At 41.1% G+C, this 24,605-nt stretch overlaps 1 protein-coding gene across 2 annotated transcripts in view; it reads left to right on the top strand.

Annotated features, from left to right (window-relative positions):
• nrg3b (neuregulin 3b) overlaps positions 1-24,605 on the top strand; it is a 235,179-nt gene that overhangs the window by 197,853 nt on the left and 12,721 nt on the right. Inside the window, exons 3-6 of one of the 2 annotated variants that reach the window (XM_052103053.1) lie at positions 5,616-5,689; positions 13,889-13,915; positions 17,591-17,693; positions 23,980-24,106. In XM_052103053.1, coding sequence (XP_051959013.1) covers positions 5,616-5,689; positions 13,889-13,915; positions 17,591-17,693; positions 23,980-24,106 — 331 coding nt within the window. Of the gene's footprint in view, positions 1-5,615; positions 5,690-13,885; positions 13,916-17,590; positions 17,694-23,979; positions 24,107-24,605 lie in introns of both variants that reach the window. The other variant, XM_052103052.1, reaches the window with a different exon arrangement.

Below are 24,605 nucleotides of genomic sequence, written 5' to 3'. Positions count from 1 at the left end.
TTAAAGAATGTTCACCCAGCTTTGTGCCATATATTGAAAGCGAATGGGGACTCCAGGCTTCAAAAAGGGAAAAAGAAAACACCATAAAACCACAGAAAAAGTATTCGATATGAGGTGTGCACTCTAGTATATGCCAGGGAGTACTATATTCAATATATCACTCTGTGTGGTGAATAGAATTAAATTTAAGTTGTTATTCTCTTTCAAATAAAATCATTAATCAACTGCCAATGGCAGCAGCTACATCAAATATATGGCAACTACAACGCAGGTTGGAAATCCTGAGATTTGGTCATGAGACACACAAGAACCAATAAGGTTTGATGTTACTGATGACCACCAACCTGTGCTGTAATCACCATTTTATATTTGGTAATGGTTTGATTTGAGAGTGAATCTCTTGCACACAAGTATTTGTATGGCCTCAGAAGATTCTGAATGAAGAGCATGAGTCAGTTAGACTACTTTTAATGTGGTTTTATGTGTTTTTTTTTAGCAAAACATCCCTGAATAACAATTCACTTTCATTATATGGCAAAAAGCTGTGTGAAGTTTGTCCAAATTTCTCAATTTGTGTTCCATCGAGGAAAGAAAGTCATACAAATTTGGAGCCAAATTAGGGTAAGTAAATAATGATAGAATTATAAAATGTTAAGGGTTTATTTAGAAGGTTATCTGCCTGTATGCTTCTTTTCTTTTGTGAAACCTTATTATCATGGGGTGTCTTGTCAAATTTATGTGAGTCTTTTGTATGCCAAATTATGGTGAGTAGACAGACAGACAGACAATCAGATAAACAGACAGGATAGATAGATAGATAGATAGATAGATAGATAGATAGATAGATAGATAGATAGATAGATAGATAGATAGATAGATAGATAGATAGATAGATAGAATTTTTGGGTGAACGATCCCTTTAAGAGATATTAAAAAGCTATTTGCAAATGGCAAGAGATAGCTTAGAAGGTTTATGAGGAGGTCTCTGTGTTTCTTCTACACAGATGCAGTACACATTGCTACTTGAATAAGAACTCCCTTGTTTCACATAGATCTCACAGTAAGTGTGTAGTCAAATGCCTGCCTCTATTTCATACAGCCCCATAGCTCAGCGGGGATGTGACATTAACGTCAAGACTATGTTATCTTTGAAAGTACAGGCACACTTAGCTCTGGCCAGTCCCGCCAAGTTATCCCTATCCCCCCCCTCCTCCCTCCCCCTCCTCTTCCCCATCACCCCTCCCTACTTTGCTTCTTCTTCCGATCTCTCTTCTAATTTATAACATTTCTGTGTATTCATGTTTTTAGCGCTAAGTCTATCTGCATCTCTCTGTGACAATGACATAATGATGAATGGACACTAAAGCAATAATATAATGGCAAACATTTAATCCATGTGCCGTTAAGATGCCAAGTGATGATAGCGGTGTCCTACATTGTGATATGCTATACTGTACTTAATATAAATCTATTTTAATATGTAATAGTTTTATATCTAAATCTATTTTAAACAACACTTCTATCATTCCTGTTGGGTTATAAATATCATACAGTACATGCTTTTTATTAGCTCATGTTAATTAAGAGTATATGGAATATTTGAACAGCAAGACTGAAAAAAAGCTAAAATGTAAAACAATTTAAATAATTATAATAATAATAATAATAATAATAATAAAGGAGTTTCATTAACAGAATTCGGGAGGAGCAAGTTAATTTAATCTGACCAATCACACTGCCAGAGCAAGCGTATATAAGCAGCTACTTACCTCTATATGGCATCGAGTCTTCTGTCATTTGGCCCCACCCATTTGCCCACGAACAGACCCCCCGCAAGAGACTCGGATCGTCGGATGCTACTTCGCTGTAAAACGTTCTCCCTCATCAGAACAGCTCTTCCATCCAAATAATCTTGCTATTCAACAGCAGTTGCCGCAGCAGCTCATTTGGTTTTTTGCAGCATTGACCACCACCACTTTAAGTGCTATTATTTCTTTCTAAACTCTGTTCGCCAAAGCAGATCATAGCACGAAGCTGCTTCCGGAAACTGGTTGCTTCGGTGCTGTATACATGGCAAACAGCTCCCTACGACTGTTCACATGTTCTCTTATGTAAACCTTCCACCTGGAGTGGTCAGTCGTGTGAGCCTGCCTCCACGAACTGGTGCTGCCACGGCTTAATGCCACTTGAGCTCTATTATAGCTTTAAATGAATGCGAGGGAAATAAATGATTAACTATTTAATTAAATTTCCAACGCTCCCCAGCGTTTCAATCCTTTTCTCCCGCACAGGTGATTCCTGTCAGCCTGATTACAACTCCGTGCAGCTTGTTTAAGGCGTGTTCCATTCAGTGATTCTATTTGAAGTCTCCTTCCAACATGACGGTTGTCTCCCTTCAGAGTGTGATTTATTCAATTTGGCACACCGGGGCAATTATACAACAAGCGAACTTCCTTTCAACTGACCGCTACTCTTAAGTACAAACATCTACCAAATCACTGCATATATTTAAGTGCGACTTCGCTGCCGATGCAGCATCTGCTCTGACCATGCTATAGCTCACTACAGCTATATACAGCTTCTGTTTGTACAGACACGGGCCGAATTCGGCTCTGCAAGAGGCAGGTCGCATGCCGTGTCACAACTCATTCATTAATCATTCCACAAACATGTCTCACCTGCTCGCATCATTCGAGCTCGCCTCGCCGTGCAGCCCCAATAACTATGAAGCAAGCGCTTCAACAAACTTATCTCTTGATTATAACATGACTTTCTCTCCACCCGCCCAGGACAATTTCACACAGGTAAAATCAGTCCATTTTAATTTTACAGACAAGTCAAATCATTGGATTGCAAGCTCGACCATAGAACCTAATTACATTTACATTTATGTATTTGGCAGATGCTTTTATCCAAAGCAACTTCCAGTGCACTTATTATAGGGACAATTCCCCCAGAGCAACCTGGAGTTAAGGACACAATGGTGGTGGCCGTGGGGATCGAACCAGCGACCTCCTGATTAACAGTTATGAGCTTTAGCCCATTATGCCACCATCACTCCCATATTATTGTATGACTTTAAAAGTGTTCAACATGGGATTGTAGATTTTCCAACATAATTCGAATAATCCCATCAAAGCTTCAAACCATACACTTAAGTTAAATAAATATCAGACTACGGTATTCATTTTGGTACTTAAATTAAGGTGCCTTCTAATTTCATAACGAACCATAACTTTAAATGACGTTGTACGTATTCACATGCAAGCATGTATCCTGACATTGCTTCACATATGTTCCAGACATTTAATCTAGCAAACAATTAAGTTTAAGTTCTACCGTCGAATGCCATGCGGGCCCAAGCCTGCGGATTCAGCCGCTCGTAGCACTGAGCAAGCTCTGTAAAATACAGCATAAACCACTCCTGCACTCGAGGAGTCAGCCTGTTCATATCGCAAAGAGGGGGAGGGCTCTCATTTTAAAGCAATTTGAAACACTTCATTTGAATGTAGACTGGGCTCTCCCATTCAAATGCAGCAAAAGTCACCACGTCCAGGCCGTGTGCTCTCCCGTTCGAATCGCAGTATGGCCCTCTCATTCAAACACAGCATGGGCTCTCCCGTTCTAATTGCTGTGCAGCTCCCCCGTTCAAACGCAGTGCGGCTCTCCCGTTCAAACGCAGTGCGACTCCCCCGTTCAAACGCAGTGCGACTCCCCCGTTCAAACGCAGTGCGACTCCCCCGTTTCCCCCGTTCAAACGCAGTGCGACTCCCCCGTTCAAACGCAGTGCTTCTCCCCCGTTCATATGTAGTGCAGCTCCCCCATTGAGCCTTTTGGCATCCCTCCACCTCCCCATCTCCACATATCTATTTCATCAATAACTAATCTAATTCCAGGGGGGTATTCGAGCTCAGGTCAAGCCTCGAGCCCTTGCCCAGGGCAGTGAGACAAACATGTTTATGCTATTCTCAATACAGGATTACATTAACTTGCGAACTACTGAAACTTAAAAAAAAGGGTGACAAGCTACAGTATAAATACAAACATAGATTTACACCAACATAGCACTTTATTAGGAACACTATGGTCCTAATAAAGTACCCAACATGGTCTTCTGCTGTTGTAGCCATCCACCTCAAGGTTCGATGTGTTGTGCATTCTGAGATGCTATTCTGCTCACTATGATTGTACAAAGTGGTTATCTGAGTTACTGTAGTCTTTCCGTCAGCTCAAACAAGTCTGGCCATTCTCCGTTGACCTCTCCCATCAATAAGGCATTTCCATCCACAGAACTGCTGCTCACTGGATTTTTAGTTTTTTGGCAGCATTCTGAGTAAACTCTAGAGCAGATATGCCCAAACTAGGGCCCACGGGCCAACTTTGACCTTTGATTTGGCCCGCCTTAAAGTATATTTTAGAATATTTTGTGTAATGTCCAAGCTGCATGGTGAAGAGAGATGCGTAAACACCTGTTACATCTCCCGTTTTCATCTCTAGTTCCATACAGGGTCGGAAAGGAATGGAGGCTTTGTGCAAAACAATCCCCTTGCAATCTGATATAGTTCCAAATATATCCATCACGTACTTTATTGGAGTATGATGGAGCACAACATGGTTTACATTTTTTTTGTTTTGTGCCTCCGTTGTTTAGTAGAGGATGCTCGTGCCATAAACGCACACAGACAGGCACTCCGCTTCTCACGCTTTGCATCAGTTTGGTGTCATGCTCATGTGCTAAAATTATCAAATGCTACAATGAAGTTAATAATAATAACATAAAAAAAGAAAATCTTAATGTGTTAAATGGCCTTGATGTTAAATAGAACATTATCAATGATACAACTGTAATTTTACAAAACATTAACCACTTTTGGTGTATGAATCATATCTCTGACTAATATTCATTGTTTTATTCAATTGGCTTGAAGCAGTTGCTAATTATTTATTTTTTTAAGCTCCAAATTCCAAATCCAGAGAAATGCTGTCATCTACTCCTCTGTGTCGGTGCATTTGATTTGTTGGCTGTTAATTTAATAGCCAAAATATTTGGATGAGCAAAAAAAAAATTTCATTAACAATGCACATTATGCAATATAGAGATCATGCAATTTTTTAATTATTGAAAAATACCATTTTAAAGATTAATTAATTAAGGCTAGAAAATAAATTACCTTTGTAAAGATAAAACATTTTTGTTATAATGCAATATTCTCTTTTGGCTCACAGCCCTCAATCGAGTTTGATTTATAGCCTTTCTTAGGAAAAAGTTTGGGAACCTCTGCTTGATAGACTGTTGTGTGTGACAATCCCAGGAGATCAGCAGTTACAGAAATGCTCAAACCAGACCATCTGGCACTAACAATCATGCCACATTCGAAATCACTGAGATCAAAATGTTCTCCATTCTGATGGTTGATGTGAACATTTACTGAAGCTCCTGACCTGTATCTGCTTGATTTTATGCATTGCACTGCTGCCACATTGTTGGCAGATTAGATAATCGCATGAATAAGTGTGCAGGAGTTCCTAAAAAAAAGTGTTAAGTGAGTGTATAAGCCCACACACAAACTTTCTCTTTCTGAAATGAAATGTTTAACATTCTTCCTCTTTTGCAGGTGTAAAGAGGGTTATCGTGGACTTCGTTGTGACCAGTTTGTCCCGAAAACAGACTCAATCCTATCGGACCCAAGTATGTATTACTGCCTTTTTGTATTGAATCTCTAGGAAATTCATCATACAGTACTGTATACACCGATCAGCCACAACATTAAAACCACCTGTCTAATATTGTGAAGGTCCCCTTCGTGCCGCCAACTGCGCCAGCCCGCATCTCAGAATAGCATTCTGAGATTACATTTTCTCACCACAATTGTACAGAGTGATTATCTGAGTTACCATAGACTTTGTCAGTTTGAGTTACCTTTGTCTCTCATCAACAAGGCATTTCCATCCACAGAACTGCTGCTCACTGTATGTATTTTTGTTTTTCACATCATTCATAGTAAACTCTGGAGACTGTTTATTGTGAAAATCCCAGGAGATCAGCAGTTACAGAAATACTCAAACCAGCCCATCTGGCACCAACAATCATGCCACAGTCCAAATCACTGAGATCACATTTTTCCCCATTCTGATGGTTGATGTGAACATTAATGTGAAACTCTTGACCCGTATCTGCATGATTTTATGCACTACACTTCTGCCATATGATTGGCTCATTAGATAATCGCATGGAAGCTTGTTGGTGGCAGACGGCTGGTTTAAGTATTTCTGTAACCGCTGATCTCCTGGGATTTTCATGCACAACAGTCTCTAGAATTTAGTATGAATGGTGCGAAAAACAAAAAACATACAGTGAGTGGCAGTTCTGTGGATGGAAATGCCTTGTTAATTAGAGAGGTCAACAGAGAATGACCAGATTGGTTTGAACTGACAAAGTCTATGGTAACTCTGATAACCACTCTGTACAATTGTGGTGAGAAGAATAGAATCTCAGAATGCTATTCTGAGATGCGGGTTGGCGCTGTTTTGGCGGCACGAGGGTGACTTACACAATATTAGTCAGGTGGTTTTAATGTTGTGGCCATCTGCTCTAAAAATCTTATACTCCAAATCATTTTTTCAACTCTCGAGATGAGAAAACATAATTTACTTTTTGTTTACTTTTTTCTACTCTTTGTTTTAGAACTTTCTAGCCTCACATAGCGTCGGAAGTGTCTTTTAACATCCAGGGCTGAGAGTTCTCCACCAATTTCTCAAAATGACGTATTGCTTAAGTAGCTAATTATACCTCTCTAAGTGCTGAAATTGCCATCGCCCTACAATGCAACACTCTCACGAAAGCATTTGCATATGCTTTTTTCTCTATAGGAAATCTGATCTCTAACTCTTTGAGTGCAGAAATTTTGTTTAGTCTGATAAATATAGTAAATAAACTGTTCAAAATGTATTGTCTACAACACAATGCAAGTTAATCATTTTGCTGATTCTAATGAGGTAATGAACCGCAACAAAATGTTGTCAAGTGACCGTTTTTTCAAGAAGGGTAGGACATTTCCCCTGCCATTAGAAAATCTTAGAGTCCCTGAATGAAAGTAATTGCTTTGCTAATTTTAGGTCGATGCTAAAATCATTAGCCATTCCTGTTAGATGAGCTGCAGGTTATTAGTGGTTAGGAAAGTACCTCACAGGTTAAAAAGGGACACTTGACAGTAAAGTGGAATAGAAGTAGCTAAAGTGATGTTCACAGTTATTGAAAAAGCTGTCAACAAGAGTGGTTTTCATTCTTATGGGTTGGTCTTGGAGAGATTTGTAAAATTCAGGTCTTCCACCATTCATGCTGGTCAACAATCTATTGTATGATGGAGCACAACATGGTTTAAAGCCCTCACAAAGCCTTGGCACATAAAAAACTTTTTTTCCTGTAAGTCAACTTTCTGAGAGCTATTATACTGATATGAAAGCACTGTGGGAATGAGAAATATATGATGGCAGGGAAGATGGAAAAGAGAGAGAGAGAGAGAGAGATCAAGAAAAGGAGCTGTCCAGCACAAGACAAATCTAAGACTAGGCTGTTTCTCCAAATGGCTAAGCTGTAGCATTTCTGCCAGAGCCCACTTTGTGTCCCAGATTCTCCTCTTTCATATCTGATTTTCTCAATGAAAGCATCCATATTCTGCTATCCATCATGCCCTGAGATGGAGCCATCTTCTCGGCAGTGCCGTCATCTTCTACATGGCTACACCTACACAATCCTGCTGTTATTGCCTCCTCCACCCTCCTGTTGAAACCGTTTAGCAAATAAAGCAATTTTAGGCCACTGCTGTTGCAATTTGAATTGAAAAAGTCACTGTACAGCAGCATTGTAATAGAGTAAAAAAAATACTGTGTTATAGTAATAAGATTCATCATTGAAAACAATGGGAATAGTAAAAGTAAATTGTTCGGATGCTTCTTTGCATGATACATTGACTGCATTTATACGATAGCCTATGCCAGCTTTATCAATAGCTGTTAGCTAAATTTGTTGGATGATGTCAGTAGCTGTTTATAAAATTGACTGTACATTATAAATATGTTGACACAATTCAGTATTGATGTGATTCCATCACAACTGTCATTTTGATATATCGATGCGCTATTGTTTTATAATAATAGAATGTATATATATTCTGTATAACCAAGTTACGTTACACTAATGAATGGAGCTTTTTGCATTATCTTGAACTATGTATAGCATTCATTTCATGTGTTGTTATAGTTTACCTTGCTCAATAATTACAGATTATCATTGTTTATGTCAGTTACTGTGAATCAGCATACCTGACTTTTAGTATAAAGAGAAGACCGTTGAAATTATTTGAAAGTTATGAAGAAAGGTAGCTTGCAATTTGTCAACGTTAGCAGGCAAGATCAAGTCAGCTAAAATTACACCGATCAATCCTTAAGGCACCATATTTACCATGCATTGCAGTTATGTAAGCCTACCTGTCCAATAAGAAGAACGGCAATTCAGGGTCGGTTTTTATCCCCAGAACCGAATGAAGGTTCCTCCATGAATCGAATGCCCTGCCGATGTTCACTCTAGTTTTCGCTCGACCACGATCACGTTTCCGCTTAGCTAGACGGGATTCAGTAGATAAAGTGTCTTTTTTTTTTTTTTGCTTACTCTGAGTTTTGTGTGTTTGCCTACTCTTGAGTCGGTGTTATGCTGGGAGCCAGATGTTTGCTGGATTCCATCTCTAATATAACGTTACCTAGTGTTGCAGTTTGTTGTCGCTGTTGAATAGCGGAAGAGAAGCTACTGTATGAGGCAAGGCTCTCGGGAGCGCGCATAAATGTTACATTCTTTGGATTTTCCAGGCAAAACCGACCCGCTCCCTTTGCATGAAAATCATTCTACAGGCTTTAATAGGCAACCTAGGAAGTCCAGGAAGGGCAAATTTTTTAAGTTGCATTACAAGCCGTTCACACATTGGCAAAAATTTTACATATTGCACATTTAAGTGCCTTGCAAATAATGTCACAATTAAAAAAATCTGAATGGTCCTAAATATAGACTACACTGTATTTATAATCTTAAAATTTAATCTTTTTTACATTTCCATGAAAATCACTCACCAGCATCCCAGACAAAACATACTGTATGCTGGTCTTTTCAACACACTTTGGAGTGGCCCACATTAGGAAAAAAACAGCTAATTGTCATTGTCAAATTAAACCTTCGTAGTTTTTTTATAGCCCATAATGCTTTCAGTGTATCTTTATTCCACCCTGTTGAAGCCAATGTTTGTTTTTCTCCTGTCCTGGTTTGAGCCTATTGTGTATGGCCAAGTGCATCTTTATTCTCTTAACCCACCAAATGAGCCACAAATCACCCCCCGGGGGTGGCTTGGCTTTATCTGCCACCTAGTCTTTTGTCCGCTGATCTTTTTCAGAATCTATCTCTGCTCAGCACACTAGCACAAATCATCCGTCAACCATCATTTTTGTCTCCATATTGACTGCCACACACTTCAAAGAGCCTTGCCTCTGCACGGCCCCTGCTTCTCCCCAGCTCCCTGGCAAAGAGAAAAACACTTTGGGTCACTCAATACGAGGAGTGTTTACTTTCACTCAACTATTTTGTCTGCATTGTCTGAGAGAACTTCTTAAAGGGGGTATTTACGTTGTCACTTCATGGGTTTTTACTGATCAAATTGCTATCCGATTTAATATGTATGTTCCATTTACACTTGGCTACATTATTTGTCTCCACCAAAAGGATATAAATTTTATCTTCAGTTCCCATGCTATATGCAAAGAGTTCACTTCCATGATTGCGATAATACCGGGCAGCAAATTTAAAATATGTGATTTATTATTTGATTCTAAGTGACTTTTCTCCGTGCACGGTTATTTGTGTGCGCACTTTGTATTTTTCCCTTCTGGGCTTGTTGTAGTTCAGATATGTCCAAGCACGTCAGCTGCTCTTATTGTCAGTGTTTAATTTCAGTTTCTTCAGCAATCTGCATAAAAAAAAAGTGCTGTATCTCCTACAATGTGCATCTATTTCTTACTTTGTTATTATTTATTGCTCGACGTGAGCCCTATGCATATACAGCCCTATGTTGACATTGCGCTGTTTGGGTAGAGTAAAATGTTCATATGTAGCTTGAATAGCCTGATGCATTTAAACTGACTGAATTTTGTCTAGAACATGTCTCAGACCACCTCTGGAGGTGATTGGAATTTATATCTATCTCAAACCCCTCTATCCATCCATCTATTCGGAATACAAAAGGAGATGTTAGGTAGAATATTACGCTGTCACTATTTATTTCCATTTTATGAAAAAAAGATGCAAGAAAAGTGAATGGTGACTGAGAATAACATAATGCCTAATATCTATTTTTGTTCCACAGAAGAAAGTCATACAGGTTTAGAACAACATGAGGGTGAGTAATTCATGACAGAATATTCATATTTCTGTGAACTATTCCTTTAAGCTGTGATAGGAGAAAGTATTTTATCATTGAAAAAATGACACACTTCACCTTTAATAACAAGGTGTTTGGTTGGTGGAGCAGTTTTCAGGGGTCGTCAATAAACTGAGGTTCAGCTAGTGACTTGAGTGAGATGAATTTCACGACTGGCTTGCTCAGGGGACAGCGGCACCTCTAATTTTGGTATTTATCTCCTGAGCATTGCACTATGTAAGTAAGTCGCACAAAGAAGCTTATGTCTATTGCTCCAACTAAAGGAAGGGATTTGATTCATTTTTGCAGTTGTTCCACTCTGTCTCTTTGTGGTTGAAGTAGATTCAGTGCCGTGTGTCCCATTCCTCTGTGACGGTGCAAATGTCTCCCAAGGGTGACAGGGCGATGGATGGGAACCTGTGGTTTAGGTAGTTGTACATCAGGACCCTGCTGCCTAGACTCGAGGAATGCATGCATATCCGTGCTTAATGACTTTGTGTGTGTGGCTCATGACAGCGCAGCGATTATGACTGGATGAATGTGGCAGTTATTGTGGGCAATCAGAGGCAGCAGTGGTCTGAATGGGCTTGCAATGTTGGCAGTAGGGATATGAGAGAGGCTCTGGATCATCGCCTGGGCCTTTTGTCTTACAGAGCTGTGTTCTGTTTTTTAAAAATCTCACCCAATTTCACTGCACACTACGAATTCAATAGACCCATGGGAGAGACACTGTGCAAAATCTCAGGTAGGAGTATTACCAATGATTCTGCTTACATTACAATTTTAAAACAACCTTTGAGCAATTCCTCATACTTCATTGTGTCTGCACTATGGTTTCTTCAAGGAAACGAGGGTTTTGTTCCTATTCATCATGAATTTAAATAATAAGAATTGTTTACACCATGTCTGCTTTCAAATATGCATACTTCCCAGCAACACAGTATGCAAAAAGCAGCAAAAATCATTATATGAGTAGTATGTCTGAATACTCAGTATTCATTATATGGTAGGTGATCAATTCCTGGATGATGTAATCATCTAGTGAGATTCTGAATTGTGCAACTAGTGGATACTTTGCTATCACATAAGACCACTGAAACTAAAGCCCTGTTCACAAATGCAGCAACTTGCAACAACAAAGCGACTTGATCTCATTCATTTTCAAAGACAGATGGTGACAAGAGTGACAGTGATTATTGCCCACTAGATGTGAGAATGTCCAGCAACTTCAGAAAATTGAGAAAAGTTTAACTTTATGCAAATGAGGAGCGACTTTCAGAAACGACTACAAATGAGAGTGAAGTCAGTGGAGCTTGTGTCATCCATCTCCTGTGAGATATCTTGTTAATGATAAAACACAATGAGCAGTGCTACAGTTAATATAAATACACTCTTCCCTGCAGAATGTATGTTTTTAATGACAGGAAAACTTATTCCATGACAAATTAGAATGATGTCTTAGTTCTACCAGCAGTAGGTCTCATCTGAGATCAGATTTTCAAAAGAAATGGCCAAACACAGCAGTTGAAATACCCATTAGCAACATAGGACAGGGACTAGTGACAATGTAGCAGGATGTGTGCATAGGACTCTGATAGCCATCAGATTTGAAAAGTTTAACAAAAATTGTAAATTGTAAATTGTTTTTACGGTTGATATTATTACCTCAAAGATAAAAAATAAAAAACACACGGGTCACATATCATTTAATAAATTAAATGTACATTTTTTATTTTTTTTTTAGTTACACCATATTGCCTGAACAAAATGTGCTTTTAAAAAAATATATATCTTATTTTTTTTTTTTTACACAGTCATGTGAATCTAAAGGTTTTTGTTTTTTGTTTTTGTTTTTTTATTGATTATTTTGTATTATTTTTCTTTTATTATTTTTTTAGTTTCTGGGATTATTTTGGTTTTGAATGGATACCTGCTTGTTTGTTACACCACCTGACTTTTATTTGGTGGACAATTTTTTTTCAAACATTAATATTTAAAAAAAAATAAATGTCATTGCTTATTTAAGAAAAGATAATAATATATTATTTCAAACTACTTATGAAAAAATTACAAAATTACTTAGAACTATGCAATTGAATACTTGTTCATCATAGTAGAGTGTAACACATGAAGACATACATATAGCGCTGCCGCGTGCGTCTGTCTCTCTCGAACTGGTGTTTCCAGTTAGCCTTTATCTCGCTCTTCTGCTGATCAGTGCTCCATCACGGCCCGACCATGCCCAATTCAGGCTGGGGTGCCACTGGTCTGACTAACTCAACCGCCCCTCCCCCATCACTGGATGGGAGACGCTGCCCTTCGGGCCGTTCTGTCAGACGGTGGTCCACCCTGCCTCCTGCAAACCTGGGGAAGAGACTCATACAATGAGACATCATTGACACGCATGTAATGAATGTGCAGGAATTGCAGCCGGCCTACCGTTCCTATTCCATTCCTTTTACAAGAAAGAAAAATAAATGATGGCTCATTATTTTTCAACAGATCATGTTTAAACTACCACATGAATATATGCAGAAACCTGTGGTGTTGAAAAAAATGTGTCCGCTAAGTGACAATTCATCATTTGACAGCGGGTTTTCTGTCACTGTTTGATTTCTGCTTTTTTTTCTTGTGTCCACTATAATAATCTTTCTTGAGAAAGCTGCAGTCTATTTGAAAACCTTTGACCACCTCTGTCAGAAAAGCAATTAAGTGTGAGGGTTTCATTTTAATTTAAATTAGATTATATTACAGTGGGGGGGACTATTCAAATGAAAAGAACATGAGTGTTCTTTTTATCGGGACCAGCATTTCTGAGGTTTCACTGGGATATAGAGAAAGAGAGAGACTGACTGCTTTGGGAAAGGCGATTTGCTTGTTCAGGGCTTTGCTAGGGAAGATGTCCTTAAAGAACAGCCATATCGGTTTGAAGACTCCGGATGAATTGATAAAATCTTGAAACTAGCCAAGACAATTATAAGCATCTCTTGGGCATTACAGTTGACATCAAGGCATTTCTAAATCCCATCCCTGACTCCATCCAGCTTCTCTATGGGAGCATAATCAGTCTACAGGCTGCTAGTCTAGCGTATCCAGACCTTTGACTTAAACGGCGAACAGACTGTGGGCGTGCCATCTGAGGCTAAGACTAACAGGCAGCTAACAGGCCTTTATATTCTTGTATTATAAACTACTTCACCATCTTTAATATAGTGACTGCTTGTATCTTGGGTAATCATGAGAGAGCTTTTTGTTGTCTAATCATTGTGTTGCAAATGTATTTCTCTTTTGGAACAGTTAGCGGTTTTAGTTGACTCAAAACAAGGCTTGTTTTTCATTGGGGGTGATTTTAATATATTTTTGTTCCCCATTTCTTTCTTTCTGTCCCTCTATTTAACAATTTTTCTATTTTCTTTCTCTCCCTGAAGCAGCAAATGAGCTTGGCATTGAGTTCATGGGTAAGTATGGAAATCTTTACCCTACATTTTCCTTTTCTCCCTCATTCACACACACACACACACAGACATATCCTCTGCTTTTTGGCCAATGTTAATGTATAGAAACACACAAGATGCTCCCTGCTCCACAGAAATATAATTTTCTTGAGTCTCCATGTTAACAGAGCAAAAGAAATGTCTTCTAAAGGCACAGGGCAGCATCTGTATTGGCGATGCGGTCTGTGTGGCTTTAGTAGTTTGTGCATTTACATATGAGTGTGTGTAACTACTTGTGCTTACCTGCATATGTTGCTGTATTTGTCACTGTTAATTAATGTGAAGCCCCAAGGTGTGCTCCTTGCTGATGTGGCAGGTTGCATAGAGACTCTGGGGATGAGAAATATCACACAGCCGATGGCTAAATAGCTGCCTTTAGCCTGACAAAACCACAGTATCAAAAGACTTAAAGCAGTGTCAACAAACAGGGACACAAAAAACTACCGTAAAAATTGATTTCTTCTGCATTCACATGCCTTTGCCCTACCATCTCCTCTCATGTGTTTAAACTGTAAGTATCTATTTAAGTGAACGAATAAATCCTGTGAAGTTTTCCATTAGTCATGCTTCACACACGCGCTTGAAGATTTCCTCCTCAAACTCTGTCAGAGAGGGAGAGATAGTTATAGTGGAACAGATATGCATTTCTGCCTCTCAGAAATGGTTGCTTCAAAAAGGAAGCACAGGTCGAGTAAATTTTGACAGATATGATGACTTTTAATTGGAATTTGAATTGAGAGGAGGCAAAACATACTTTTCAATAGCTTAATAATATCTGAGGTTTCTGGAAATACCCCATGTACTGTATGGATGGCACAATGTTTATGGGTAATTCATAGAAACACTTTTTAAATAAAATGTGTTATTAAAATGCATGCATTCATCAATTATGTGAATTTAATTCAATTTATAACACTTTATAATAAGGCTGTATTTGTTAACATTAGTTAAATACATTACTTAACATGAACTAACAATGAACAATAATTGTACAGCACTTATGAACCCTATAAAGTCTGACATATCAAACAATAGTCTGATAATTATTATTTTAATAGAACTGATTTTGAACCTATAGACAACACCTAATATTTTAAATAATGATATTTTTTTATGCACCAAACACAAAAATGTATTGTTCATTGTTAGTTCATGATATACAGTGCATCCGGAAAGTATTCACAGCGCTTCATTTTTTTCCACATTTTGTTGTTACAGCCTTATTCCAAAATGGATTAAATTCATTGTTTTCCTCAAAATTCTACACACAATACCCAATAGAACAATAGAAGTTTGTTTGAAATCTTTTTTCCTTTGCCATGACACAAAATTGAGCTCAGGTTCATCCTGTTTCCACTGATCATCCTTGAGATGTTTCTACAACTTGATTGGAGTCCACCTGTGGTAAATTCAGTTGATTGGACATGATTTGGAAAGGCACACGCCTGTCTATATAAGGCCCCACAGTTAACAGTGTCAGAGCACAAACCAAGCGATGAAGTCCAAGGAATTGTCTGTAGACCTCCGAGACAGGATTGTATCGAGGCACAGATCTGGGGAAGGGTACAGAAAAATTTCTGCAGCATTGAAGGTCCCAATGAGCACAGTGGCCACCATCATCTGTAAATGGAAGAAGTTTGGAACCACCAGGATTCTTCCTAGAGCTGGCCGCCCTGCCAAATGGAGCAGTCAGGGGAGAAAGGCCTTAGTCAGGGAGGTGACCAAGAACCCGATGGTCACTCTGACAGAGCTCCAGCGTTTCTCTGTGGAGAGAGGAGAACCTTCCAGAAGAACAACCATCTCTGCAGCACTCCACCAATCAGGCCTTTATGGTCGACTGGCCAGACGGAAGCCACTCCTCAGTAAAAGGCACATGACAGCCTGCCTGAAGGACTCTCGGACCATGAGAAACAAAATTCTCTGGTCTGATGAAACAAAGATTGATCTCATGTCTGGAGGAAACCAGTCACTGCTCATCACCTGGCCAATACCATCTCTACAGTGAAGCATGGTGGTGGGAGCATCATGCTGTGGGCAGGGGCGAAAATTTCATCAAAATTTTGGGGGGGACAATAAACATACAATTCTCAAGAGCAATTTTTGAAGGGGACACCAAGAGGTTTTTTATTGTTGCCCCATTTGCATTTGTATTATTTTATTTCTTAAACAATTATTTTAAGAATATATAATTATATTATTTACAATACACATATTTTAATGATATTTTAGGGGGGACAACCCTCAGATGGGGGGGTCCTGACCCCCCCTCCCCCCCGCAATTTCCGCCTATGGCTGTGGGGATGTTTTTCAGCGGCAGGAACTGGGAGACTAGTCAGGATTGAGGGAAAGATGAATGCAGCAATGTGCAGAGACATCCATGATGAAAACCTGATCCAGAGCGCTCTTGATCTCAGACTGGAGCGAAGGTTCATCTTCCAACAGGACAACGACCAAGCACACAGCCAAGATAACAAAGGATTGGCTACGGGACAACTCCATGAATGTCCTTGAGTGACCCAGCCAGAGCCCAGACTTGAACCCAATTGAACATCCATGGAGAGATCTGAAAATGGCTGTTCACCGACGCTCCCCATCCAACCAGATGGAGCTTGAGATGTCCTGCAATGAAGAATGAGAGAAACTGCCCAAAAATAGGTGTGCCAAGCTTGTAGCATCATCATCAAAAAGACTTGAGGCTGTAATTGGTGCCAAAAGTGCTTAAAGTATTGAGCAAGCTTTGAATACTTATGTACATGTGATTATTTGCAAAGATTTAAAACAAACTTCTTTCACATTGTCATTATGGAGTATTGTTTGTAGAATTTTGAGGAAAATAATGAATTTAATCCATTTTGGAATAAGGCTGTAACATAACAAAATGTGGAAAAAGTGAAGCGCTGTGAATACTTTCCGGATGCACTGTGTAATGGATTTACAGATGTTAACAAATACAACCTTATCGTAAAGTGTTACCATTCCATTTTTATTCTACCTCCTTATATTTACATTTCAATTACAATTCTACATCTTATTTCAATTCATCCTGAATTAAAATTCAGGAATTTAATTGGAATTTAAAATGCATTCTCAATTTAAAATTCCATGGATAACCAGCCTCACCACAAAGACCATGCTGGACGACCAGCTTAACCAGCTAAGTTTTTCTGGTGAATAGCATGGTCGTGCCTGGTTGCTGTTTTCAAGGACAGCCGATGTTGACCGTAGTTCTGGTTTCCTGTTAACAGATCATTGGCCACATTCTGTTAGTATTTACTGCAAGCGCACATAAAGTCAGCTAGACCTATGACACACACATGACTGTCTGCACATGCATTAGTCGTACAACTCCCTGCATGCTTCTTTACTCTGTCAAAAGTGTTTGTGCACATGTTTGCATGCTACTCTACAGCAGTTAAATATGCAGATTTTTTTATGAGACAATGCCTTAGCAATCATCTCTCAAATTCCATATTCTGTTGCATTGGGAATATTTCTGTTGTGTTTGTAGCATTTAATTTTTCTTACAACCAATGTGAGACAATTAGCTACACAATATATGTTTTGTTCAATCAATAATGCCATTGCAACGACTGAGAAAAGCCAAAAGATGAATGTGTAATTTCTTTTCTATCTTTCCAGAGAGTGCAGAAACCTATCAGAGGCAGATTTTGTCCATCTTCAGCATAGCCATGGGGATCAGCTTGCTGGGAGTGGCTTGCATGGCACTCTACTGCAAAAACAAGTGAGTCCAAACATCCTTGCAATATGGAATAACATTGTTTGAACATAATATGGACAGCTGATTTGCTTTTGGGAAGGTAAAATGTACTAGGGGTGGGTAAAAATATAGATTATTCTGATGCATCTCGCAATCTTCATTTGAACAATCTCAGTATCAATTCTTTTACTTTATGCAGCAACCCTCTTCAATGAGAGGAAATATTTATATATTTAGCAACTGGCTGGTAAATGTTCAGGTTTCACTAGCCAGTAATCATGTAATATAGTGGTGGAGTATTCTGCAGCAAGATCCTTTCAATGCATGTTCAGAGTAAAAGTTGTTTTTGTTCCTTGTAATGTGCAGGCACGTGCACACATGGACATCAACACCTTGAGCACCTGCCCTTTTTCTTCCTAGAGAAAGTGATTTTTTTTTTAAATAAATGAATATATATATATCAGAGGGGTTACATCCATAACCTAGATGTTCCCTGTCTGACGCTCACTTCGACATTGTGGGGAGGAGTTGCTACAGACACGGCGACCGGGGGGCAGTGGGAATACGCAGGGGAAAGTCCACGTAGGAGCCCTGACTTGTGGAGCACCTATTCCAGTACAGGGTAGATCTGAGTACCCGCAGTGGATTGGGTCGGCGAATTCCTCCACTGAAATGCGGACCCAGAGGGCTAGGGAGGAGTCATCCAGGGAGCCGAGTGAGTGGGATCACCTGGGAGAAAAAGCGCACGGTTTTACCTCAACCGAGGAAAGGGCACAACGTGCAAGCGATCCACCCGGTCAGTCCGTCAGCGTGTTACCGAGTTCTACTGGCTCGGACCTGAGAAAATACGGTACGAAACTGACTCTACCCTGAGATTGTAAAATCTCACAAAGGTATTAGATGTTGCCCAACCCACTGCTCTGCATATGTCTGCCAGGGAGGTGCCTCTGGCCAGTGCCCATGAGGACGAAACACTCCTTGTTGAGTGTGCTCGGACCCACAAGGGGGGGGGGCATGGCCTGGGCGCGATAGGCCAATGAAATGGTGTCTACCACCCAGTGGGAGAGCATCTGTTTGGAGACTGTGTTCCCTTTCCGCTGTCCACCAAAGCAGACAAAGAGCTGCTCAGAATGTATAAAGCTCTGCGTGCGGTCCAAGTAGGTACTGTACCGGACACAGCAACAAAGAGGCTGGGTCTGCCGCCTCCCGGGGCAGCGCTTGCAGGTTCACTACCTGGTCTCTGAAGGGCATGGTAGGAACCTTGGGCAAGTAGCCCGGCCTTGATCTTAGGATCACATGTGTGTCTGCCGGACTGAACTCCAGGCAAGTGTCGCTGACAGAGCACGCTTGCAGGTTCCCGACCCTCTTGATGGAGGCGAGCTCGATCAGCATGGCCATCTTTAGGGAGAGGATCCTGAGTCCAACTGATTCTAGTGGCTCGAAGGGGGGTCTCTGAAGGCCCGAGAGGACAACTGAGAGATCCCAGGAGGGGAACAGGCTTGGCCGGGAGGGATTAAACCTTCGGACGCCTTTTAGGAACCTGATAATCAAGTCGTGCTTACCCAAAGACTTGCCGTCTACTGCGTCTTGGTGGGCTGCGATAGTGCTGAGGTTCTGGTGCTGAGAAGAGACTCGAAGCACTTACCTTGCTCCGCACACCCGGCAGGGGGCGGGTTAGTGACTGAGGAGGTCGTCCAGTGGAGGCGTCCTCTAGACTCATCAGAACCGGCCAGCCGGAGAACAGTCGTGGGGCTGAAGGCGGGGGGTCCAGCATGCCGGGACTATTGAGGTGTGGCGGGAGAGTTCCGTGAGAACGGCATTTGCAGGCCAGGTGACCCAGAGACAAAGGAAATAGCTCTTTTATTGAGAATGTGGGTACCACAGCCCCGAGGGGGTGCGGCAAATGAAATCAGTTTAAACAAGGATTCTGCTCCCGGCCCTTCACCGGGGGACAGAGTGGTCTGCCTACCAGCTCCGGAGTGAACGTCTTGGTCTCTGGGTCGATCGTCTCAGGAGCGCCTGGGAGCCTTCCGGGTCCTCGAGGGGGTCCGTGAGGCAGGGGAGTGTGCTTCCTGCGGGGCGCTTGACACAGGGGCTAAGAGCTGGGCCCGGGTTGAGGTGGAGATATGCGTTTCTTAGATGCAGGAGGATGCCCTCAATGAGCAGACGGGGCTTGGCCCGTGGCGGCAGGTTTGCGGCGGGGCATGATGTGTAAAATGGCCTCCGTTGGCTTTTTCACCATGGAGAACGGCTGGGCGAAGTCCTCGATGGTGTCGCCGAAGAGGCCGAACTGGAAGACCGCTCCGCCATCGAGGGTAGTGAGAGCGGATGAGCGAGGGGATTTGTGATGAGTGGAGAGGGGTGCTCTCCATGCAGTCGTCAGCTCATCATACACCTCCGGGAAGAGGTGGGGGGGGCGTGGCTGTGAGCGGCGCGCAGACCCAAGGAACCAATCATCCAGCCGCGATGGTTCCAGTCCAGCCCCACGCTGGCATTGGCCCGGGCAAGCATGTCGGACATCTGGGCGTCAGCCTCAGCCTGGGCGTGCTGGCCTGAAAGTGGCTCATCCAGCTCGGGGGGCTCCATAGGATAGGCAGGCTGGCTGTGAGGCGAGCCGCTGTTGCCTCGAGCCCGGAAGGAAGTCAACGAGTGTGCCAGGGGGCGGAAGGTTCGCGGGGATGTACCCGGCGAAACTGAGCCCGCTGCCATCCCCAGATCGCCTCCATCACCAGTCGCATCATCCTGAATCCCGTGGGAAGGAGCGACACGGCGGGCAGCTGGAGTGGCGTTCCTTCGGTTGAAGGAAAACCGCGACCGCAACGTTGCCATGGTCATGTTCTCTCGGTGAGAACATGAACCATCCACAAATGCTGCATCGGTGTGATCGCAGCCCAGACACACGAGATGGCGCCTGTGGCCGTCTGAAGTGGAGAGCACTCTACCACATCCAGGAACTACACATGGACGGAAAGGCATCTTTGTAAAGACGTATCCTAAAAAGGACGTTCAACACCGCTGCGTATTGCTCTTTTAGAAGAAAATACTCTTTTAGAGAAAATCACTCTTTTATAAACTCTTTTAGTTTGCGCTGTCGAAGCGCCCAGGGGCAAACTGCACTGCAGTGCAGAGAAGGAGAACGCCGCTGAAGTGCAGCGTAGAACCAACAGCAGATCACCAGAGGTAAGAGGAACAGGTGTGTGTGACTCGCAGCTCGCTGCATACAAGACCATCGGCTCCGAAGAAAATTTCTGAAGGAAACAGACGTATGTCCCCGCCTTTATACCCGTATGTCCAGGGGCGGGACATGTAAATTCTGTCTGCCAACTTCTCATTGGCCTTTTTTCATTGATCAGAGGTATATTCGGCGCTCAAGAGAGACCCCTAGTGTCGCTTCTTCGACACAACTTCAAAGTGAGCGATAGACGGGGAAATATACACTCACCTAAAGGATTATTAGGAACACCTGTTCAATTTCTCATTAATGCAATTATTTAATCAACCAATCACATGGCAGTTGCTTCAATGCATTTAGGGGTGTGGTCCTGATCAAGACAATCTCCTGAACTCCAAACTGAATGTCAGAATGGGAAAGAAAGGTGATTTAAGCAATTTTGAGCGTGGCATGGTTGTTGGTGCCAGACAGGCCGGTCTGAGTATTTCACAATCTGCTCCGTTACTGGGATTTTCGCGCACAACCATTTCTAGGGTTTACAAAGAATGGTGTGAAAAGGGAAAAACATCCAGTATGCGGCAGTCCTGTGGGCGAAAATGCCTTGTTGATGCTAGAGGTCAGAGGAGAATGGGCCGACTGATTCAAGCTGATAGAAGAGCAACTTTGCCTGAAATAACCACTCGTTACAACCGAGGTATGCAGCAAAGCATTTGTGAAGCCACAACACGCACAACCTTGAGGCGGATGGGCTACAACAGCAGAAGACCCCACCGGGTACCACTCATCTCCACTACAAATAGGAAAAAGAGGCTAAAATTTGCATGAGCTCACCAAAATTGGACAGTTGAAGACTGGAAAAATGTTGCCTGGTCTGATGAGTCTCGATTTCTGTTGAGACATTCAGATGGTAGAGTCAGAATTTGCCGTAAATAGAATGAGAACATGGATCCATCATGCCTTGTTACCACTGTGCAGGCTGGTAATGGTGGTGTAATGATGTGGGGGATGTTTTCTTGGCACACTTTAGGCCCCTTAGTGCCAATTGGGCATTGTTTAAATGCCGCGGCCTACCTGAGCATTGTTTCTGACCATGTCCATCCCTTTATGGCCACCATGTACCCATCCTCTGATGGCTACTTCCAGCAGGATAATGCACCATGTCACAAAGCTTGAATCATTTCAAATTGGTTTCTTGAACATGACAATGAGTTCACTGTACTAAAATGGCCCCCACAGTCACCAGATCTCAACCCAATAGAGCATCTTTGGGATGTGGTGGAATGGGAGCTTCGTGCCCTGGATGTGCATCCCACAAATCTCCATCAACTACAAGATGCTATCCTATCAATATGGGCCAACATTTCTAAAGAATGCTTTCCGCACCTTGTTGAATCAATGCCACGTAGAATTAAGGCAGTTCTGAAGGCGAAAGGGGGTCAAACACAGTATTAGTATGGTGTTCCTAATAATCCTTTAGGTGAGTGTAGTTAACTTGTGTCTTGCTAACATGCATGACTCATGAGCTACTAATGTAATAAGGTGGCTAAAGTTTAGCTAAGGAAATATATCATGGCCATACAGGCTAATGTACTGTACTTAATGGAGACACTACAGGTGAATACAGTAAAATGTGTGTCTAATAACGTCATCACAATCACCACATTGATATGCTAATGTTAACTAATTAATATGCACTAATTTGCATACATTTGACAAGGCACTGCAGGTGAATAGTATAAACAAAATAAGTATATTATTTCAAAGTTCAAGACCTTTTTTGTAATAATTTCAGTTTAGATGTTGTGTTTTTGTATTTTGACAATCATTTTTTGCTGGTTTCCTTAAAGCGACAGTGGCGTTTTTTAGCACGTGTTCAACTAATCAATGTAAATACACACACTGAGCACTTTATTAGAAACACTATGGTCCTAATAAAGCTTCCGATGTGGTCTTCTGCTGTTGTAGCCAATCCATCTTCTGCTCCTAATAGCCCATCAAGGTTCAAAATGTTGTGCATTCTGAGATGCTATTCTGCTAACTACATTTGTACAGAGAGGTTATCTGAGTTACCGTAGCTCGAACCAGTCTGGCCAGTCTCCGTTGATCTCTATCATCAACAAGGTGATTCTGTCCACAGAACTGCTGCTCACTGGATGTTTTTTGTTTTTGGCACCATTCTTAGTAGACTCTTGAGACTGTTGACAGAAATACTCAAACCAGCCCATCTGGCACCAACTATAAAGTCACTAAGATCACATTTTCTCCCACATTCTGATGGTTGATATGAACATGAACTGAATCTCCTGACCTGTATCTGCATTATTTATATGCATTTCATTGCTGCCACACGATTTGGCAATCGCATGAATAAGTAGGTGTAAAAGTGTTCCTAATAAAGTGCTCAGTGAGTAAACTTGTAAATGGTAAACATTTTGCAATCAAACATTAAACATTTAACAAAAAATAATACACGCAATAAAATATCATATTTATTGATTGAATACATTTATTTGTTCAATATTAAAAGCTAATATGTGACCAAAATAATGAAAATGAATTTAATAATTAAAATATATATTTTCATAATAGTTAGAAGGTCCCCTGTGTAATTAACAGTATTATCTTGGAGAGAATGTATTTCATATGTAAGCAAAAGGGACACTAAATAATGGCAATATACCCATAGGAATTTATATTGAATCAGAATTGAATTGAATCGAGAGCTTGTGAGTCTTAATCGAATATTATTATGACCTCTCTTAAAAACTATGAGGTTTAAAATGTCTTCTGGTCCATGGATTTTCTTTGTACACAAAGATTTTAGGTTCATATTTATGGAGGTTAAAACTGCAAAAATAAAACATGAATACTTAAATAAATTACCCTAAGGTGTAATTTTTTTTTGTTATTATTATTTAATATTATATAATTAAATTTTTGAAAGTCAAAATATTCCATGTATTCTATCAATTATTATGAAATCATTAATGCATTCATGATTATTCTAAAAGAATTAGCAAAAAGCTGCTTTAGAAGTTAAAAAAAAAAAATGGCTTCAGGTGGAATATAGCATGCCAAACTGCAGAACTTCAATTTCCCAAAAGTATTTAATGTCAACTATCCATTAACACTTTACAGGAGACAAAGGGAGAAGCATCAGGCCCATCTGACTGAAATCCGTAACTTGAGGGACTGTACTGCCAGCGCATCAGGCCTCATGTCTAAATCCAGCCCCAGAACTGCAAATGCCCTCCAGCTTCAAAAGGTGACGTCTCCCAGCCGCCATTGGTTTATGTGTCAGAGCAAAAATTTGCATGATGTACACATTTGTGCTGACATTTCACATAATGATTGCTTGTTTAAGAAAAACCTACATCTCCACAGCCATGCATACCAAATGTATACGTACAGTATAGGGTTGAAAAATCAAGCCACCCACATGTGTCGTTATGGAGATTCAAATAAAGTCCCTTGTGCATAAAAGTCACCAGTAAATGAATACAATTGGCCAGCAGGTAGCTGGAGGAATGATACCCTTAATGCTTTACTGCTTTCCCACCTGCTCTGAAGATCCCTCAAGCTGACAGAAATAACACTGCATGCAGCTCAGGGATTAAACACTGCATCCATCCGATGCAGCAGTCAAAGGCAGCCAGTCACCTACAGTGGATACTGCATAACTACATGAATAGAGTTGCATTATCAAACCTGGAAGATCAGTCTCTCTGTCTGCTGCCACTGAGCGGTTCTCATATGGCACACAG

Source organism: Xyrauchen texanus, chromosome 33 (genome assembly GCF_025860055.1).
Source record: "Xyrauchen texanus isolate HMW12.3.18 chromosome 33, RBS_HiC_50CHRs, whole genome shotgun sequence".
Lineage (NCBI taxonomy): Eukaryota > Metazoa > Chordata > Actinopteri > Cypriniformes > Catostomidae > Xyrauchen > Xyrauchen texanus.
This window is presented reverse-complemented; position numbering and strand designations above follow the sequence as displayed.